Source organism: Scyliorhinus canicula, chromosome 3 (assembly GCF_902713615.1).
Source record: "Scyliorhinus canicula chromosome 3, sScyCan1.1, whole genome shotgun sequence".
Taxonomy (NCBI): Eukaryota; Metazoa; Chordata; class Chondrichthyes; order Carcharhiniformes; family Scyliorhinidae; genus Scyliorhinus; species Scyliorhinus canicula.
In genome coordinates, this window is record NC_052148.1 from 228,921,519 (window position 1) to 228,940,040 (window position 18,522).

The window sequence follows — 18,522 nt, forward strand, 5'->3', positions numbered from 1 at the left end:
ACCTGTCCTTTCAATAGAACATATATCCTTGGATATTTAGATCCCAGCCCTGATCCCCTTGTGGTCACGTCTCTGTGATGCCCACAACATCGTACCGGCCAATTTCTTTTTTTTTTTTTTAATAATTTTTATTGGAATTTTTTACAGAAAATATAAAAATATAACAGCAAGTATAGCAACAAGCAGTAATATGCAACTAACAGCCCCATAACACCCACAATCCCCCAAACCATAACATCACATGTATCACACTCCCCCCACCCCCCCCAACAAGAGAACTTAACCATAAATTAAAATTAAATAAATCAAATTTAAATAAAATAAGCAAACATAATCAACGTCCTCCCCACCCGCCCCCCCACACTTGACCCCGCCCTCGCCACCCCCTTCCAGAACTCCTCCAATGCCGGGCATACCCAGAACATATGGGCATGGTTCGCTGGACTCCCCGAGCACCTGACACACCTATCTTCACCCCCAAAGAACCTACTCATCCTCGTCCCAGTCATGTGGGCCCTATGCAGCACCTTGAATTGAATGAGGCTAAGCCGCGCACACGAGGAGGAAGAATTTACCCTCTCCAGGGCATCAGCCCATGTCCCGTCTTCGATCTGTTCCCCCAGTTCCCCCCCCACTTCGTTTTCAGCTCCTCTACTGATGCCTCTTCCACCTCCTGCATAAGCTTGTAGATATCGGATATCTTCCCCTCCCCGACTCACCCCCCTCGCAGGGAGCGCAGGGAATCCCTCCACCTGCAGTCTAGCAAATGCCTTTACCTGCAGATATCTAAACATGTTTCCCGGCGGGAGCCCAAATTTCTCCTCCAACTCCCCCAGGCTCGCAAACCTTCCGTCGATAAACAGCTCCCTCAGCTGTCTAATGCCCGCTCTATACCATCCCTGAAATCCCCCATCCATGTTCCCCGGGACGAACCTATGGTTCCCCCTTAACGGAGCCTCCAACGAGCCCCCCACTTCTCCCCTATGTTGCCTCCACTGCCCCCAAATCTTGAGGGTAGTCGCCACCACCGGCCTCGTGGTATACCTTGTGGGAGGGAGCGGCCACGGCGCCGTTACCAAGGCCCCCAGACTTGTATCCCCACAGGACGCGCTCTCCATCCGTTTCCATGCTGCCCCCTCCCCCTCCATCACCCACTTACGCACCATCGACACGTTGGCCGCCCAGTAGTACCTCGAGAGGTTGGGCAACGCCAGCCCCCCCCCATCTCTACTCCGCTCCAAGAAGACCCTCTACACCCTCGGGGTGCCATGCGCCCAAACAAATCCCATGATGCTGTTGGTCACCCTTTTAAAAAAGGCCCTAGGGATAAAGATGGGCAAGCACTGGAAGAGGAAAAAGAACCTCGGGAGAACCGTCATTTTGACAGATTGCACTCTGCCCGCCAGCGATAGCGGCACCATGTCCCACCTTTTAAATTCCTCCTCCATCTGTTCCACTAGTCTGGTGAAGTTAAGTTTATGAAGAGCCCCCCAACTCCTGACCACCTGCACCCCCAGGTACCTGAAACTCTTCACTGCCCTCCTGAAGGGGAGCCTCCCAATTCCCTCCTCCTGATCTCCCGGGTGCACTACAAATACCTCGCTCTTTCCTAAGTTTAGCTTATAGCCCGAGAAGCCCCCAAATTCCGCTAACAGCTCCATCACCCCGGCATTCCCCCCTCTGGGTCCGCCACATATAACAGCAGGTCGTCCGCATACAGCGATACCCGGTGCTCCTCCCCACCCCGCACCAGACCCCTCCATTTCCCTGACTCCCTCAACGCCATGGCCAGCGGTTCAATCGCCAGTGCAAAGAGCAGGGGGGACAGGGGACACCCCTGCCTGGTCCCACGATAGAGCCTAAAATACTCCTTCCATTTGTGACTACACTCGCCATCGGCGCCGCGTAAAGCAGCCTCACCCATTTGATGAATCCCTCCCCAAATCCAAACCTCTCCAGCACCTCCCACAGGTACCCCCACTCAACTCTATCAAACGCTTTCTGTGCGTCCAGCGCCACCACTATCTCCGCCTCCCCCTCCACTGCCGGCATCATGATAACATTGAGCAGTCTCCGCACATTCGTGTTGAGCTGCCGCCCCTTGACAAATCCTGTCTGATCTTCATGAATTACCTCTGGCACACAATCCTCTATCCTGGTTGCCAGGATCTTCGCCAGCAACTTAGCATCTACGTTAAGGAGCGAGATAGGCCTCTATGATCCGCACTGCAAGGGGTCCTTACCCCGTTTTAGGATCAAAGAGATCAGTGCCTGCGACATTGTCGGGGGCAAAGCCCCCCCCTCCCACTCCTCATTGAAAGTTTGCACCAGCAGGAGACCCACCAGGTCCGCATATTTTTTGTACAATTCTGCCGGGAACCTGTCCGGCCCCGGGGCCTTACCTGACTGCATTTGCCCGATCCCCCTGACTAGCTCCTCCAACTCTATCGGCGCCCCCAGCCCCTCTACCAGCCTCTCTTAAACCCTTGGGAAACATAGCCTGTTCATGAAGCTCTCCATCCCCTCTCTCCCCCTCGGAGGTTCCGACCTGTACAATCCCTCGTAAAAGACCCCGTTTACTTCTGTCCCCTTCTGCACTACATTCCACCCCCATCCTTCACTCCCCCAATTTCCCTAGCCGCAGCTCGCCTACGGAGCTGATGCGCCAACATCCTCCCTCGCCTTCTCTCCATACTCATATACCGCGCCTTGCGCCCTCCTCCACTGTGTCTCCGCCTTTCTGGTGGTCAACAAGTCAAAATTGGCCTGCAACCTGCGCCGTTCTCCCAGCAACCCTTCCTCCGGTGCCTCCGCATATCTCCTGTCCACCTCCAGAAGCTCTCCCACCAGTCTCTCCCTCTCCTTCCTTTCCCTGTGGGCCCGGATGGAGATCAGCTCCCCCCGGATCACTGCTTTCAGAGCCTCCCAGACCATCCCCACCTGAACCTCCCCCGTATCATTGGTATCCAGATACCCCTCAATGCTTCTCCGAACCCTCTTACACACCTCCTCCTCCGCCAGCATCCCACATCCAGGCGCCAAAGCGGGCGCTGGTCCCACGCCTCTCCCATCTCCAGATCAACCCAGTGCGGGGCATGGTCCGAAATTGCTATGGCCGAGTACTCGGCATCCTGCACCCTCGGAATCAATCCCCTGCTCAGGACAAAAAAGTCTATCCGGGAATAAACCCTATGGACGTGAGAGAAAAAGGAATACTCCCGCGCTCTCGGTCTCCCAAACCTCCAGGGATCCACCCCTCCCATCTGGTCCATGTATCCCCTCAGCACTTTGGCTGCCGCCGGTCTCCTACCCGTCCTTGAGCTGGACCGGTCCAGTGTGGGATCCAGCACTGTGTTACAATCTCCCCCCATGATCAGGCCCCCTGCCTCCAGGTCCAGGATGCGGCCCAACAATCGCCTCATGAAGCCAGCATCATCCCAATTCGGGGCATATACGTTCACCAGCACCACCTTCTCTCCCTGCAGTCTACCCCTCACCATGATATATCTGCCCTCCTTGTCCGACACCACCTCAGTGCCGGCCAATTTCAATGTGTGCAACAAGCTCATTTACCTTGTTCCGTATGCTGCGCACATTTAGGTACAACACCCTCAATCCTCCATTGGCCACCTCCCTGTTCACACTCTCCTCAGTCTCTGCACCCTGGACTGTGCCCCTTTTTGATTTTTGATTATGGCTTCTCTGCCGGACACTTTTCCCCCTTACCTACTTTTTGTTTCTGGCCCCGTTCTACTTCCCTCCGACTTCCTGCATCGGTTCCAATTCCCCTGCCACATTAGTTTAAGCCCTTCCCAACAGCACTAGAAAACACCCCCCTCTAGGACATCGGTTCCAGTCCTGTCCCGGTTTGTACTGGTCCCACCTCCCCCAGAACCGCTTCCAATGCCCCAGGAATTTGAATCCCTCCCTCTTACACCATCTCCCGAGCCACGCATTCATCCTATCCATCCTGACATTCCGACTCTGACTAGCTCGTGGCACTGGTAGCAATCCTGAGATTACTACCTCTGAGGTCCTACTTTTTAGTTTAACTCCTAACTCCCTGGATTCAGCTTGTAGGACCTCATCCCGTTTTTTACCTATATCGTTGGTGCCTATGTGCACCACGACAGATGGCGTTCACACTCACCCCCCCACCCCCGCCATCACCTCCTTACACCCTACCCACTGCCTCTATGTTGCCATACTTCTTATTCGAAATCCAGATCTGCATGAGCCAAAATTGCCCTACATTTAAACAACATAGGAAACACTGAACCCTACAAGCTCTTTTCCATAACCACCAATTACACATCTCCCTGGGTATGATCTCAGGCTGTCCATGCCCTAACTCACACCTAGTCACAATCACCATTCACCGCTGTGCATAATGATCTACATTGGCTCATAGTCCACTAGAGGTTTGATTGAGAAGTCCTCATCCTCTTATTGAAAGCCCTCAATGTCCATCCATCCAAATCTGTAGCCTCCCAGCTTTGCAATCCCCCATGAATTCTGCATTCTAGGCGTTATGTGGCACTCACTTTTTTTTACCATAAAAATGGTGGCAGTGCCTTCAACTGTCAAAACCTAACTCTGGAACTCCTCTCTAAACCTCTTCACTTCAAAATCTATACCTCTGATCAAGCAAATAGTCACATCTGTCCTAATTTAGTCACCTCTCTTCCTTTAGTTCAGCGTAAATTTTATGAAACACTTTGGTTTGTTTTACTGCAATACAGATCTTTATTATAAATTTAGAGTACCCAATTCGTTTTTTTTTCAAATTAAGGAACAATTTAGCGTGGACAATCCACCTAGCCTGCACATCTTTGGGCTGTGGGGGTGAGACCCACGCAGACAAGGGGAGAATGTGTAAACTGCACACGGACAGTGACCCCCGTCCTCAGCGCTGTGAGGCAGCAGTGCTAATCACTGCGCCACCATACCACCCCTTGCAATAAAGATGTGATATGAATATTGTTGTTTATATTCTGGTCACTTAAAATTTAGAAAATGTATTTTGGAACAAATTTTTGTGCTCAACAAGATGCAATATTCTTTCGAGTGATACTAACACTCTAGCCATTTTAATTATGGTATTAGCGAACTTGCCAGTTTAATTTCCATTAAGCATGCCCAAATAAAACCTGTATAGGTAAAAAATAAACTATCCCTCAATTTCCTTCTCTGCAAGCAGAGCGACATCTGAAAGTGCAGTTCGACAATTAATGGCCCCATCCTGACTATTTTTCATGCATTAACCGAATCAGAATACCAGCAGACTATTTCATCGCTGAAGATATAACAAATCACAATCCTGCCTTCATCAAACATACTTTCTGAAAAGTATCAGTGAACATGGAACCACAGCTGATACCTCCTAGACCAGATACTATGAAACCAACTGTGCTGTTGCCCCATTGAGATCAGAGGCAATTCACCAGGATGTTGCCTGGGATGGAAACATTTAAGTTATAAAGAGAGGTTGGATAGGCTTGAGTTGTTTTCGCTGGAGCAGAGAAGACTGAGGACAACCGGATTGAGGTGTAAATGATTATGAGAGGCATAGAACAAAGAACAAAGAAAAGTACATCACAAAAACAGGCCCTTCGGCCCTCCAGGCCTGTGTCGCCCATGCTGCCTGTCCAAACTAAAATCTTTGACACTTCCTGGGTCCGTATTCCTCTATTCCCATCCTATTCATGTATTTGTCAAGATGCCCCTTAAATGTCACTATCGTCCCTGCTTCCACCACCTCCTCTGGCAGCGAGTTCCAGGCACCCACTACACTCTGTGTAAAAAATGTGCATCTCCTCTAAACCTTGCCCCTTGCACCTTAAACCTATGCCCCCTAGTAATTGACCCCTCTACCGTGGGAAAAAGCATCTGACTATCTACTCTGTCTATGCCCCTCATAATTTTGTAGACCTCTATTTGGTCGCCCCGCAACATCCGTCGTTCCAGTGAGAACAAACCGAGTTTATTCAACCACTCCTCATAGCTAATGCCCTCCATACCAGGCAACATCCTGGTAAATCTCTTCCGCACCCTCTCTGAAGCCTCCACATCCTTCTGGTAGTGTGGCAACCAGAATTGAACACGATGCTCCAAGTGTGGCCTAATAAGGTTCTATACAGCTGCAACATGACTTGCCAATTCTTATACTCAATGCCACGGCCATTGAAGGCAAGCATGCCGTATGCCTTCTTGACTACCTTCTCCGCGTGTGTTGCCCCTTTCAGTGACCTGTGGACCTGTACACCTGTATACCTAGATCTCTCTGACTGTCAATACTCTTGAGGGTTCTACCATTCACTGTACATTCCCTACCTGCATTAGACTTTCCAAAATGCATTACCTCACATTTGTCCAGATTAAACTCCACCTGCCATCGCTCCACCCAAGTCTCCAAACGATCTAAATCCTGCTGTATCCTCTGACAGTCCTCATCGCTATCCACAATTCCACCAACCTTTGTGTTGTCTGCAAACTTACTAATCAGACCAGTTACATTTTCCTCCAAATCATTTATATATACCACGAACAGCAAAGGTCCCAGCACTGATCCCTGCGGAACACCACTAGTCACAGCCCTCCAATCAGAAAAGCACCCTTCCATTGTTACACTCTGCCTTCTATGACCTAGCCAGTTCTGTATCCATCTTGCCAGCTCACCCCTGATCCCACGTGACTTCACCTTTTGTACCAGTCTGCCATGAGGGACCTGAAGTCCATATAGACAACATCCACTGCCCTACCTGCATCAATCATCTTTGTGACCTCTTAGAAAAACTCTATCAAGTTAGTGTGACACGACCTCCACTTCACAAAACCGTGCTGCCTCTTGCTAATACGTCCATTTGCTTCCAAATGGGAGTAGATCCTGTCTCGAAGAAGTCTCTCCAGTAATTTCCCTACCACTGACGTAAGGCTCACCGGCCTGTAGTTCCCTGGATTATCCTTGCTACCCTTCTTAAACAAAGGAACAACATTGGCTATTCTCCAGTCCTCCGGGACATCACCTGGACAGGGTGGATAGGGAGCAGTTGTTCCCCTTAGTTGAAGGGTCACTTACGAGGGGACACAAGTTCAAGGTGAGGGACAGGAGGTAGGGGGGATTTGAGGAAATATATTTTTTTACCCAGAGAGTGGTGACGGTCTGGAGCACACTGCCTGGAAGGGTGATAGAAGCGGGTTGCCTCATATCCTTTAAAAAGTACCTGGATGAGCACTAGGCACGTCATAGCATTCAAGGCGATGAGCCAAGTGCTGACAAATGGGATTAGGTAGGCAGGTCAAGAGTTTTCCAGGGGTCGGTGAAGGGCCTCTTCTGTGCCATTATTCTGTAATTTTGTGAACTACTTCAAAGGTCAAAATCTGATGGTTTCTGCTCTATGGTTCAATCCCAGTTTAGCCAAAGCATTTGGACATTGAACCACCGAGTCCCACAGATTATCTTTTGTTTCATTAAAGTATGGTCAATTTTAAAAATGGAAAACATTTAATTTATTTTCTTACCTGTATATGTGGCAGTCAAAACTTCATCATATCCCTCTTTTCCAACACATCCTCCTTGAATGGAGGTGATGCTTTCAGACAAAGTCTAGAGTGTAATTTGCATAAAAACATAATTTTATAAACATGTTTTTTAATTTTTCAAACTAAGGGGCAATTTAGCATGGCCAATCCACCTACCCTGCACACATTTGGGTTGTGGGGCTGAGGCCCACGCAGCCATGGCAAGGATGTGAAAACTCCACAGGACAGTAACCCAGGTTAAGAGCATGGATATACTTCTGTTTGTCTCTTGCCTTCCCAACAGCTTGGGAAATTAGTGTGCAACTACAGTGCACCAGTGATGGAGGCGCTGGATATTGAATCCATATCATAGAATAGAACAGAATCATAGAATCCCTACAGTGCAGAAGTAGCAAGGGTCAGGAACAATTGACCTGCTTGGTATTGAATGGCGTCAGGTTTTTCCAACATTGCTGCTGCAGCACTCATCCAGACAATTGATGAATATATCAGTACATGTCTAACTTAAGCATCATAGGTGGAGGAGAGATTTTCAGGGGTCAGGAAGTGAGTCATTGATTACAAGGCACCTGTGGTGACAGTTCCCAGATCACACAATTCAAATTGTAAGCTCATAGGCAGGGGAACAGCAAAGCAATGAACTGAACTCTGCCTCTTCTAAGCACTGGGGGCCAGATTTCAATTTTAAAAAGAAGTGCATGTTTCAGATAGACAGTTCATCTGAACAGATGAATAACATTTAAAAAGGAACAGAACACAAGGGCAGGGAATCAAAATACAAAAGCACCCTCAAGATAGGAAGTTGAATGTTAAGAGTTCGGATGTTTCAGAATTTTAAACAAGAGGCACTAAGAAGCATTGTGAAATAAATTAAGGACAGTTAGAAGACATAAATAGCCTGTCAATAACTGAGGTGGGTATTTTACTAAACACAAACATGGTTATCTCGTGAAGCTTATGTACATAAACATTGAAGTTGAAATCTAATGTAGCCACCGAAGTTGGCCATTCCCTCAATACAAAATGGGGGAACGCAAAGCTTGCAGGGTAAAATGGACACATTTTGTAGCACAAGCAGGCTGCAACAAGCCACTGTGTATTCTGTCTGCTAAGAGAGCAGACAGCACAGAAACGAACATCCCGCATACTAATGAGGCACTCTCCGGGACAGTTAGCATAGTAATGGAACGATCCCAGAGACAATGGACACAAATAGGGAAGTGATTGCAACAGTGTATGGGAAACCAGGCACCCCGGCACCAGCGGGGTTCAAAGACAAAGCACCTGAAGGCCCGCCCAGTATCCGAGGGACAGCCTCAGTATTGCTGGGATTCAAACAAATCAATTGGGAAGAGACCCAATCGATCCCCAGCAGATAGAGGGCCCGCCCAAAAGGGCGCGAAGCCCTAGGACCTATAAAAGACAGGTCCCAAACTCGGTTCGTTCTTCTTGACCAGCCCTCCTCTCTTGACCAGCCTTCTCGACCAGCCTTTACCGAAGAAGACATTGACCGAGAGAGAGGAGGGGTTCGGACAGCAGCCGCCAGCAAGTAAGTGTCTCACAACGATCGCTACCAGAGATAGACACTCCTGACCCCCTTTAACCCATACCAACCTGAAGTCTGCGGATCCAGTGCAGAACAAGAGGCCCTTGTCCCCTGATCCGGCAGTTCCTTATTCAGATAAGTATTGGTCTATTTAGTGGTAGGAATAGTTTAGTCATCTTAGCGTGTGCATGAGTAGTTTATAATTGTATTATAATAAACTCATTTGTTTGAACTTACTAATTGGTGTATGGTTTTATTGCTTTGAACTTGACCTTGAAACTTGTGGCGGTATCTTACCTGGCGACTCCAAAGCTAAGTAACGAAACAGAGCCAAATCGAGTGTTAAGCACACTCACCCAGAACGAGCAACACTAACCAATAAGAATAACGAGTAAGAAGCAGTCACTATGTTTTTAAGTTTATGACCCACTACAAATAGCATTGCAGTGATAGTTCTTTTGCAGTGTTCAGTGTCATCCAAGGCAGCTGGTAGTTCCTCATCCTGCATGCTTTTTGAAAAAAATACATAGATTTGCATTATCCCTGTTTTTATATTTACCAAAAGCTCACCTCGGCTTTACCTGGCACCTATCTGTAATAGACCATCAGAAGGGGAACAAAAGTTGCTGAGTGTGATGTGCACTCTGAGAGCGTAATCTTTCCAAAAGGGAAGATCCTTGAACGAGCGCGTTTAGCCGCTGTTTCCTGGCACCCGCAGTACCAAGAAACACATGTCTATTCAACACGACTCATGTTGAATAAGGAGCCCAAACAGGGAATGCACGGCCGAGGCCGCACACAGCCCCTCTTTTTACAATGGAAAGTTCTGCTCGCCGGAGCTCCCTGTTGTAGCGAAAGATTGGGGCGCCATTTAAAAATGACATCCCAATCTCCAAGGCCTCCAAAAGAATCCTCGACTTCCCCTCCAGCCCAAACGAATATGGGAGGATCCCCCGCTCTCCCCCTCCCCCCCAACACACACGCCGGGCAACTCTGGCCCGATTGCGCGCAGAAAATGCCCACTTGGCACCTTCGCAGTGCCCATGCCAGCTGGCAGTGCCAGGGTACCCAGGTAGCACCAGCAGTGCCAGGGCAGCACCCTGGCTAAAGGACATGCAGGTGGGGGCCTCTGATCCCCTTGGAGACCCCTACGAGTGCCGTTCCGTCTGGTCCCCATTTGTGGGGACCAGTACCAAACAGTGCTTGCCCGAGGTCCCCGAGATGAAGGGATTGAATCGCTCTAGGATTCACCTTGCAACATCTCGCGAGATTGCATTGTATCTCACAAGGCGTTGCAAGCCAGGTAGATCCCGGGAGTGAGGGCTCCCGGCTTTCAACGGCAACACTGCACCACGGCGAGTTTCTTTTCTGGCACAGCGTGGTCGGAGGATCGCGCCCTGAATTTAAGTTCAAAAATGGGGAGGCTTGCTGATAAACAGTGTTTGGAAATCTTTGCAACTCCTCAGATACAGAAGCAGTCCATGACTGCATACAGCAAGACCTGGACAGCATTGGACTGTTCAGTGGTAACTAACATTTGTGCCACACAAGTGCCAAGGAATGACAATCTCAAACAAGTGAGAATCTAACTATCTCCCCATGGCATTTAATGACATTACCATCACCGTATTCCTTACCATCAGCAGTCTGCAGGTTATTATCAATCAGACATTGAATTGGACTAGCTGTATAAATACTGTGGCTGCAAGAGTAGGTCAGATACCGAGAATTCTGGGGAGAATAACTCAGACTCTAACTCCCAGAGTCTGTCCACCATTTACAAGGCACAAGTCACGATGTGCCTTGTGTAACTCCAACATCATCCAGGACAAAATAGCCCACTTGATCGGCAACCCATCAAACACTTTAAATATTCATTCCCCCTACCACCAGTGCACTTGTGACAGCAGTGTGTACCATCTATAATGTACTGCAGCAACTTGCCAATGTTTCTTCAACAGCACTTGTCAAACCTGTGACATCTACCACCTAGAAGAAGAGGTTAAATGTGCATGAGAACCTCTGCACCTGCAAATTCCAACACGTCATGCTAATTTATCACTATGCCTTAACTTTTGCTGCGTGAAAGCTCACAAACTCCCTAATAGCACTGGACTGCAATGGTACAAAAAGGTGGCTAGCCACCATGTTTTCTACGGTAATTAGGAACGGGCAATAAATAATAATAGTAATTTTTTTAAAAAATAAATTTAGATTACCCAATTATTTTTTCCAATTAAGGGGCAATTTAGCGTGGCCAATCCACCTACTCTGCACATTTTTGGGTTGTGGGGGCGAAACCCACGCAGACACGGGGAGAATGTGCAAACTCCACACGGACAGTGACCCAGAGCCGGGATTGAACCTGGGACCTCAGCGCCGTGAGGCGGTTGTGCTAACCACTAGGCCACCGTGCTGCCCTAAATAATAATAATAATAATCTTTATTGTCACAAGTAGGTTTATATTAACACTGCAATGAAGTTACTATGAAAAGCCCCTAGTCGCCACATTCCGGCGCCTATTCGGGTACGCAGCGGGAGAATTCAGAATATCCAATTTACCGAGGGACTTGTGGGAGGAAACCGGAGCACCCAGAGGAAACCCAAGCAGACACAGGGAGAACGTGCAAACTTCGCACAGACAGTGACCCAAGCCGGGAATCGAACCTGGGACACTGGTGCTGTGAAGCTATAGTGCTAACCACTGCGCTACCATGCTGGCTTTGCTAGAGACACTCACATCCCACGAATGATGAAGACATAGACAGGCTGATGGGATGGGAAAACACATGGCAGATTAAATTCAACTCAAAAGAAGTGCAAAATGATACATTTAGGTAAGACGAACAAGAACATAACCTGAAGGATAAAATTTTAAAGAGCAGGAACAGAGAGACCTGCGGATATAAGTGCACAAGTCATTATAGGTAGCAGGGCAGGTTGACAACATTTACAGAGGCATACAGGGTCCTGGGCTTTGTAAGTAGAGGCAGGAGAGTGTTCGCAGTCTTAGCCAGGATAATGGAGGAGGAGGTGGACCCGGAGCCTTTGGTGGCGATATTTGGGGTTTCAGAGAAGCCGAAGCTCATGGAGAAGAGGAAGGCCGATGTCTTGGCCTTGGAGATGGGCGTTCCCGTTGAGAACGAAAAAAAAGTGCCGTTAGAATACAGGGTCATTCCCACCATACTACTCTTTTTAAAAATAAAGTTACAGTACCCAATTATTTTCTTCCAATTAAGGGCAATTTAGCGTGGCAAGTCCATCTAACATGTACTTCTTTGGGTTGTGGGGTGACACCCACGCAGACATGGGGAGAATGTGAAAACTCCACACAGACAGTGACCTGGGGCTGGGATCGAACCGGGGTCCTCAGCACCGTAGGCAGCAGTGCTAACCACTGCACAACCATGCCGACTTGCCGTATCGCCCTAATCCCACCCAAAACAGACTCTTTTTTTTTTTGGTTTGATCACTCCCATAGTCATTTTAATTTAGCTGGTTAAAGTTTTCATGGCAATCAAGTGACCCAAATACACCAAAAGAATGAACCAACATTCATTACAAGACAAAGAAAAAAACATTTGCAGTAACAAGTAGCGTAACAAACAAAGAGAAAAGATTAAAACAGTTACTAGATAGAGGAAGACCGTGTAATGAAAAAATGACTTATACCAATGGAGTTTAATTCCATTTCAAAACAGGAATTTAATAGGTAAATTTAATCTTTACATTTTGGAGTTATTTATCTACATCTGAATAACAGTATCCGTTATAGCCTCACAAGCAATGAAGACTTACATGTTCAAATCGAAGGACAGGCTCATTGTTGTTATCAAATCCATAGATTTCCACTATTCCGTCATCACGACCAACAAGTAACTCTTTGACTCCATCTCCCAGAACATCATGGTAATCAACACACAGTGCACCTGCAATCCACACAAAGTCAACTGAGTCGATTTTCTCTTCTGCAGTATTATTTTTTGCAATTTACCAATTATCTGCATAGCCCCGCTCCCCAATTCTGTTTCAAGTATCACATCATTCTGGTATCCTGGAATTCTATACTTAACACACTACGGGAGCACTTTCCTAACAAGGACTGCAGTACTTCAGGAAGACCCATCACTACCACCTTTTCAAGGCAACTACAAATCCTGGCTTTGCCAGAATTGTCTACATTTTAACAAGTATTTAAAATATATGAACTATGCAGATATCACAGCCAAGCTGGATGCATTGCACATAAATTAATGTTTCATCAAGAGATCACGAATACAAACAGGAATAGAATCCTATTTATTATTCTCGTTCTGGTTCAGAGATAATATGGGAAACCATGGTAGTCCCACACCATCTTAGGTTATATCAAGTAACTATTCAGAGTCCAGAAATTAATCTAAAACCTTAACAAATACAGATCTCAGTATCACACCAATGTATTTACCTAGTGAACCACTGAAGGAAATCATTTTTTTTTCTAAAATTGATTTAGAGCAGGGCTACATTTCAGTGTTACCATGCATGAGAAATAAAGGGGATTTGAACCACAGATCCGATATATATATACCCAATTACATAATAGGCTGAGCAAGCCAGCTGAAGATTTCCCACTCTGGGTCATTTTTCAGGAGGCAGGTAGGACAGGGTGATGACAACTGCCTACAAGCTGGCAGACAGCTTATTAAAATAGTTGAAAGGCCTATTAAGGTTGATCAGAGGCCAACTGGAATTTTTTAGTCACCCTGCAGCGCCCAGAGGCCAGACATACCTAGAGGCAGCTGCCCAGCGACAGGCCTTGGGAGAAGTGGGAGTAGCATTCCGGGACTAATTTGAGGGTTACCACTCCCCACCATCCCCACAGCTGCCATACCTACAGACACAATGGTGGTCCAGTACCTGTGGCCATTTTGCTGAGAGGGCACCTCCTCCCTTAATTTCCAGCATTGTAGGCTGCAGCTACTTTCAGTGCTGGATCCCATTGCAACCTCCAGCATCAGGAGTCCATCTGTTGTCGTTATCTAAATGGCAAAAGGCTCCATGGCCATTAATTAGCCCTGCTTTTCAATTAGGTGAATACTTCTGACACGATGTGGAGTCAGTACCTGGATTTGACCCTGACATCAAAGTTCTGACCCTAAAGGAAAATTCATCCCAATAAACCTGGACCAACTTTGGATTTATTCACATTAAGCTCATCCACCCATTTAAAATACAAAAAACATGGGAAAACAAGACTGAAAGGAATCTTTTAAAATGCTGATGAAACAATTTGAAGCATACATTCTGAATGTTGGCCATTTATTGCTTGATATTGAAATTAAACACATGTTAGCGGGTTTTTAATTGCTTTACCCCAGTTTTAACTTTCATATTCTTCAAAGTCTCCACAATTAATGGGAATTATAGAATCATAGAAAAGTTGCCCTCATCTGATCTCAAGTGATAGAGGATGTGCTCTACGACAATAATGCAACCATTTCCCTCCCTGGGCGGAAAAAACAATTAAAAAAGCATCCCACAAAATACTTTAACAAAACAAAGCAGTCCTTGCCTCCCCTCTTTTTCTCATTGGAGATTTCCCAACGATGCAATGGAGAGCTTTTTGTGATCTGGACCAGTCCTAACTTCCCATCAGATGTCCCATACAGTAGGTCTTCTCCAGAGTCCCCTAAGTCAATTGAATAATAAGTCAATATTATAGTACATCATCCTTCCAAACATAACACAGTATTTACAAAGAAAACTGATTTAATCAACAACGAACAAGTTTCAATGGAACAATTAAAAGAACAATTAAAAGGGATAAAATGCAGAATTTGACAAAGTGAGCAATGATTATCTTGATACAAAGAGTCATTACTGGGCACAAATTAGAAATATTTTTCCTCTTCTGCTCAATTACCAAATGTTTACTGCTAGGTATTAGCCATTATGTCTGGAAACTAGATGATAACTAGAGCAGCAGGAAGACAAAACACTTGAGCTCATGTGGCACTCACATTGCTTTACAAGCATGAATTTAGGAATTCTGCACTTGGGAACATCCTATGTAAGGCACTGTATAAATGGAAGTTATTTTTGCAGCATCATTTATTTGAATGTTATGTAGGGAGAAGCCACAGCTAAGGTCATAATTCTGCCAGTCATCTCAAGTTGCTGGCATAGCAAAGGACTATGCTAATACATGTGCACACTGAACATGGAGTTGCAGCCGCACGATACAATGAATGGGAGTAAAAACAACTAGCCATCAGTTACTATGGCTGTAGGCATATTGGAAATCATGACCTACCTTGTAACTTATGGCCACAACTATACCATTGTTGCAGGATAAACCATAGTGTTATGGGCCAGGGTTTAGAGAATACCAAAGTATATCATGGAGTTCACCTGACCCACAACTTTTAATAGATTTTGATTTATGGGGAGCACAAGGGCCCACTTTACAGGTGTGATGCAACAAAAAGCTAAAGTATTCTTAAACAAAACAATGTTTATTCTATGAATCCAGTTAACATTTCATAAACCCACAGTAAACATTTTACCAACGGCCAACACTGGTAACCCCCAAAAAGATACAGTACTCTACAGGTAACTCTTAGTAACTTTTCCTAACAACATCCATAAACCAAAACACTTTTTAACAAAGACACGGTTTGAATTATCTACTGAGAACAGTTACCACTTTTAAATTATCAAGTGATCTAAACATCTTGTTTAACATAAAGAGAGACACCAGTATACATCTGCTTGGTTTGAATGCAGCTCTCCAACTGAAAGTGAAACTAAAACACAGAGCCAAAAAGAGCTTCCAGCTCAAAATGAAAGTAAAAAGCAGAATCACATTCCAGCTCCACTCACACAATGACATCACTGCAGCCAGTTGATAAAACACACTTTTCTTAAAGGGACTCTAACATGACAATAGTAATAACACACTGAGCACCATACTTGCCCCCATTTCCATTGTGTAATGCCAGGACTTTGGGTGCTCCAGAGACTTCCACTTCATACGACAGGTCAGATCCCTGGTAAAACATAGCAAATACAAGATTGTCAAATATGCTAACCATTATGCGATCAGAGACAATTTTAACTGTCATAAATGCACCAGTTTCTATTTGCTCAGATCAATAAAAAAATGAAAATGTAACAAACTGTAATTTGGAAATGCTCTAGCATCAAGGAGAGATTAAAATTCTAGAACTGGAAAATACTTTAAAAACTCACTGAACCATAGAGGTTTACCTCAAATAAGGTAATTCACCCCAAAACAGAACTTACTCAAGTAATCCCACTTTGTCAACTTTCCTCTAAAACTCAGTATCTTTCTCAATTCAAATATTCAAGGTCCCTGCGTCTATGTTTCCCTCAGTAATTTTCCATTTTTCATTTGTATCCAAGCTATGTCCCGACCACTCTATAGTTTTATCTATAAGTATTTGTCTAAAATCAATTCTACCAAAATGCAGTTACTTATTGCAACACCAATTCTCTTATTTTACTTGGCTCAGGTAGTGTGCCCTATGGTGAAATGTCTCCAACATATATTGTCCATGTTCTCTCTCTCTGCAACTGTACACAAGTTAACCCATTAAACTCTTTTAGCTATAAAACAATATTAACCTGCTATATTACATACTATTCTATACTCTCATTGCAGTTATCCTGCTTGACAAACAAAATAAATCCTAACTATTTTCTTTCTAAGCATGGTCAAAAATTGTTCTCACAGCTTTCCAGATACATGACATGCTTTATGACAGAAAATCAAGAGTAGGAATAACCGGTCATTCTCAGGTTGGCAGGTTGTGACTAGTGGGGTATAGCAAGGATCAGTGCTTTGGCCCCAGCAATTCACAATTTGTATTGATTATTTGGATGTGGGTCAAAATGTCATATTTCCAAGTTGGCTAATGACATAGACCTTGTTGGGAATGTGAGTTTTGAGAAGGTTACAAAGAGGCTTCAAGGAGATTTAGACAAGCTAAGTGAGCGGGCACGAACATGGCAGATGGATTATAAGTGGAAAAATATAAAGCTCTCCAACTTGGGAGGAAAAATAGAAATGTAAAATATTTCTTAAATGGTGAGAGATTGGGGAAAAATGAAAATGCCACAAAATCCCTAATCATATGACCCAGGACTGACTGGAGAAGAGTCAAAACAAGGGAGAGGGCTCCAAAGAGAGTCCCAGACTTGAGGGACAGGAGACCACCAGTTTGAGCCACCAGGGAGTGGAGCAAAGAAGGGGCTCAAGCAGAAAAAGGGCTGTAAATAGCAGCCTTAAGTAGTGATGGTACAGGAGAAGCCCTGGAGATCAAAGAAGGCAGAACATTGGTAATTCCATGCTGCGGGCTTTTGGGACAAAGGTAACCATCTGGAGCAGTAGCGTTCGGTTCAGCTCATGAAGAGCTGAAATTGTGTTTGAGTTGTACTGGAGTGCTTGCTCGGCAACCCAGGGAAACCAAGTCTTGGGAGACAATGAAACCCTGCAAGATGGGCAGTCATTAAAGCGGTCCGAGACAGAGTGACTATTGGATGGAATCCAGGAGGATAGATCTTTGAAGGTGATGATTGCAATCCCACAAGAAGGGGATAATGGCATTGACGTAGAAGGTGTAGCCATGCTGGCCACGCAAAATGGACACTGAGCCAAACTAAAATGGAAGGCTGCTGAGAAACAGACAGTTCAGCCAGAACAGCAGTCTGCAAAGAGCAGTTTGCATTCTGCAGCAGCAGAAACCAGTTTGGGCTCAGGTGAAAAGACCTTAGTTAGGTGCAAATGGCAAAACGCTTTGCATGCTAATGAGGCCATCAGACTTGAACACCCACACAATAGATACATTTGGTTCTGAATGGACACATTCCAATCAAGACCCAGACATCGAGGCACCAGAAACCTCCAAACAAAAGGACATAAGAAACGCCCCCTCCATCACGGAGACCCCCTCGCATTGGGGAATTAATCCAGTATCGATAAGAAATTGATCCAATAGGTAGAGCCCGCCCGGGAAGAGGGAAGGACAACGGAACCCCTATAAAAGATAGGGACCTCGTGTTGTCCGGTCTGTTAAACCCGTGCTCCGGCCCCGACTGACACCTGGTATCCTGACTCCAGCCGTTGAGCACCAGCCGCCGAAACCGTAAGTTCAACGCTCGCTACGCGATCCAAGCCCACTAGACTCCCAAGTACCAGAACGCTTGCTGAAGGCTGCAGACAAAACCAGGACGAAGGCCTCGTTCTCTGACCTTGCCTGTTCCTGTTAGATAAGTATTCTGTTTGCTTATGTTTAGTTGTAGCTTAGTCTCTTAGTGTGTGTGCATGAGTATTTATTATTAACTGTATAATAAATATTGATCGTTTGAACTTGACTAATCGGTGTATCGTCTTTATTACTTTGAACTTGACCTTGGAATACTTGTGACG

General features: G+C 45.8%; 1 protein-coding gene across 3 annotated transcripts in view; it reads right to left on the minus strand.

Annotated features, from left to right (window-relative positions):
• Positions 1-18,522, minus strand: part of bbs7 (Bardet-Biedl syndrome 7) — a 71,117-nt gene that overhangs the window by 34,693 nt on the left and 17,902 nt on the right. For all 3 annotated transcript variants that reach the window (XM_038792358.1, XM_038792359.1, XM_038792360.1), the window contains 4 exons: positions 16,048-16,120; positions 14,644-14,760; positions 12,888-13,018; positions 7,522-7,606 (listed from right to left, as the gene is read on the minus strand). In XM_038792358.1, coding sequence (XP_038648286.1) covers positions 7,522-7,606; positions 12,888-13,018; positions 14,644-14,760; positions 16,048-16,120 — 406 coding nt within the window. The remainder of the gene's footprint in view (positions 1-7,521; positions 7,607-12,887; positions 13,019-14,643; positions 14,761-16,047; positions 16,121-18,522) is intronic.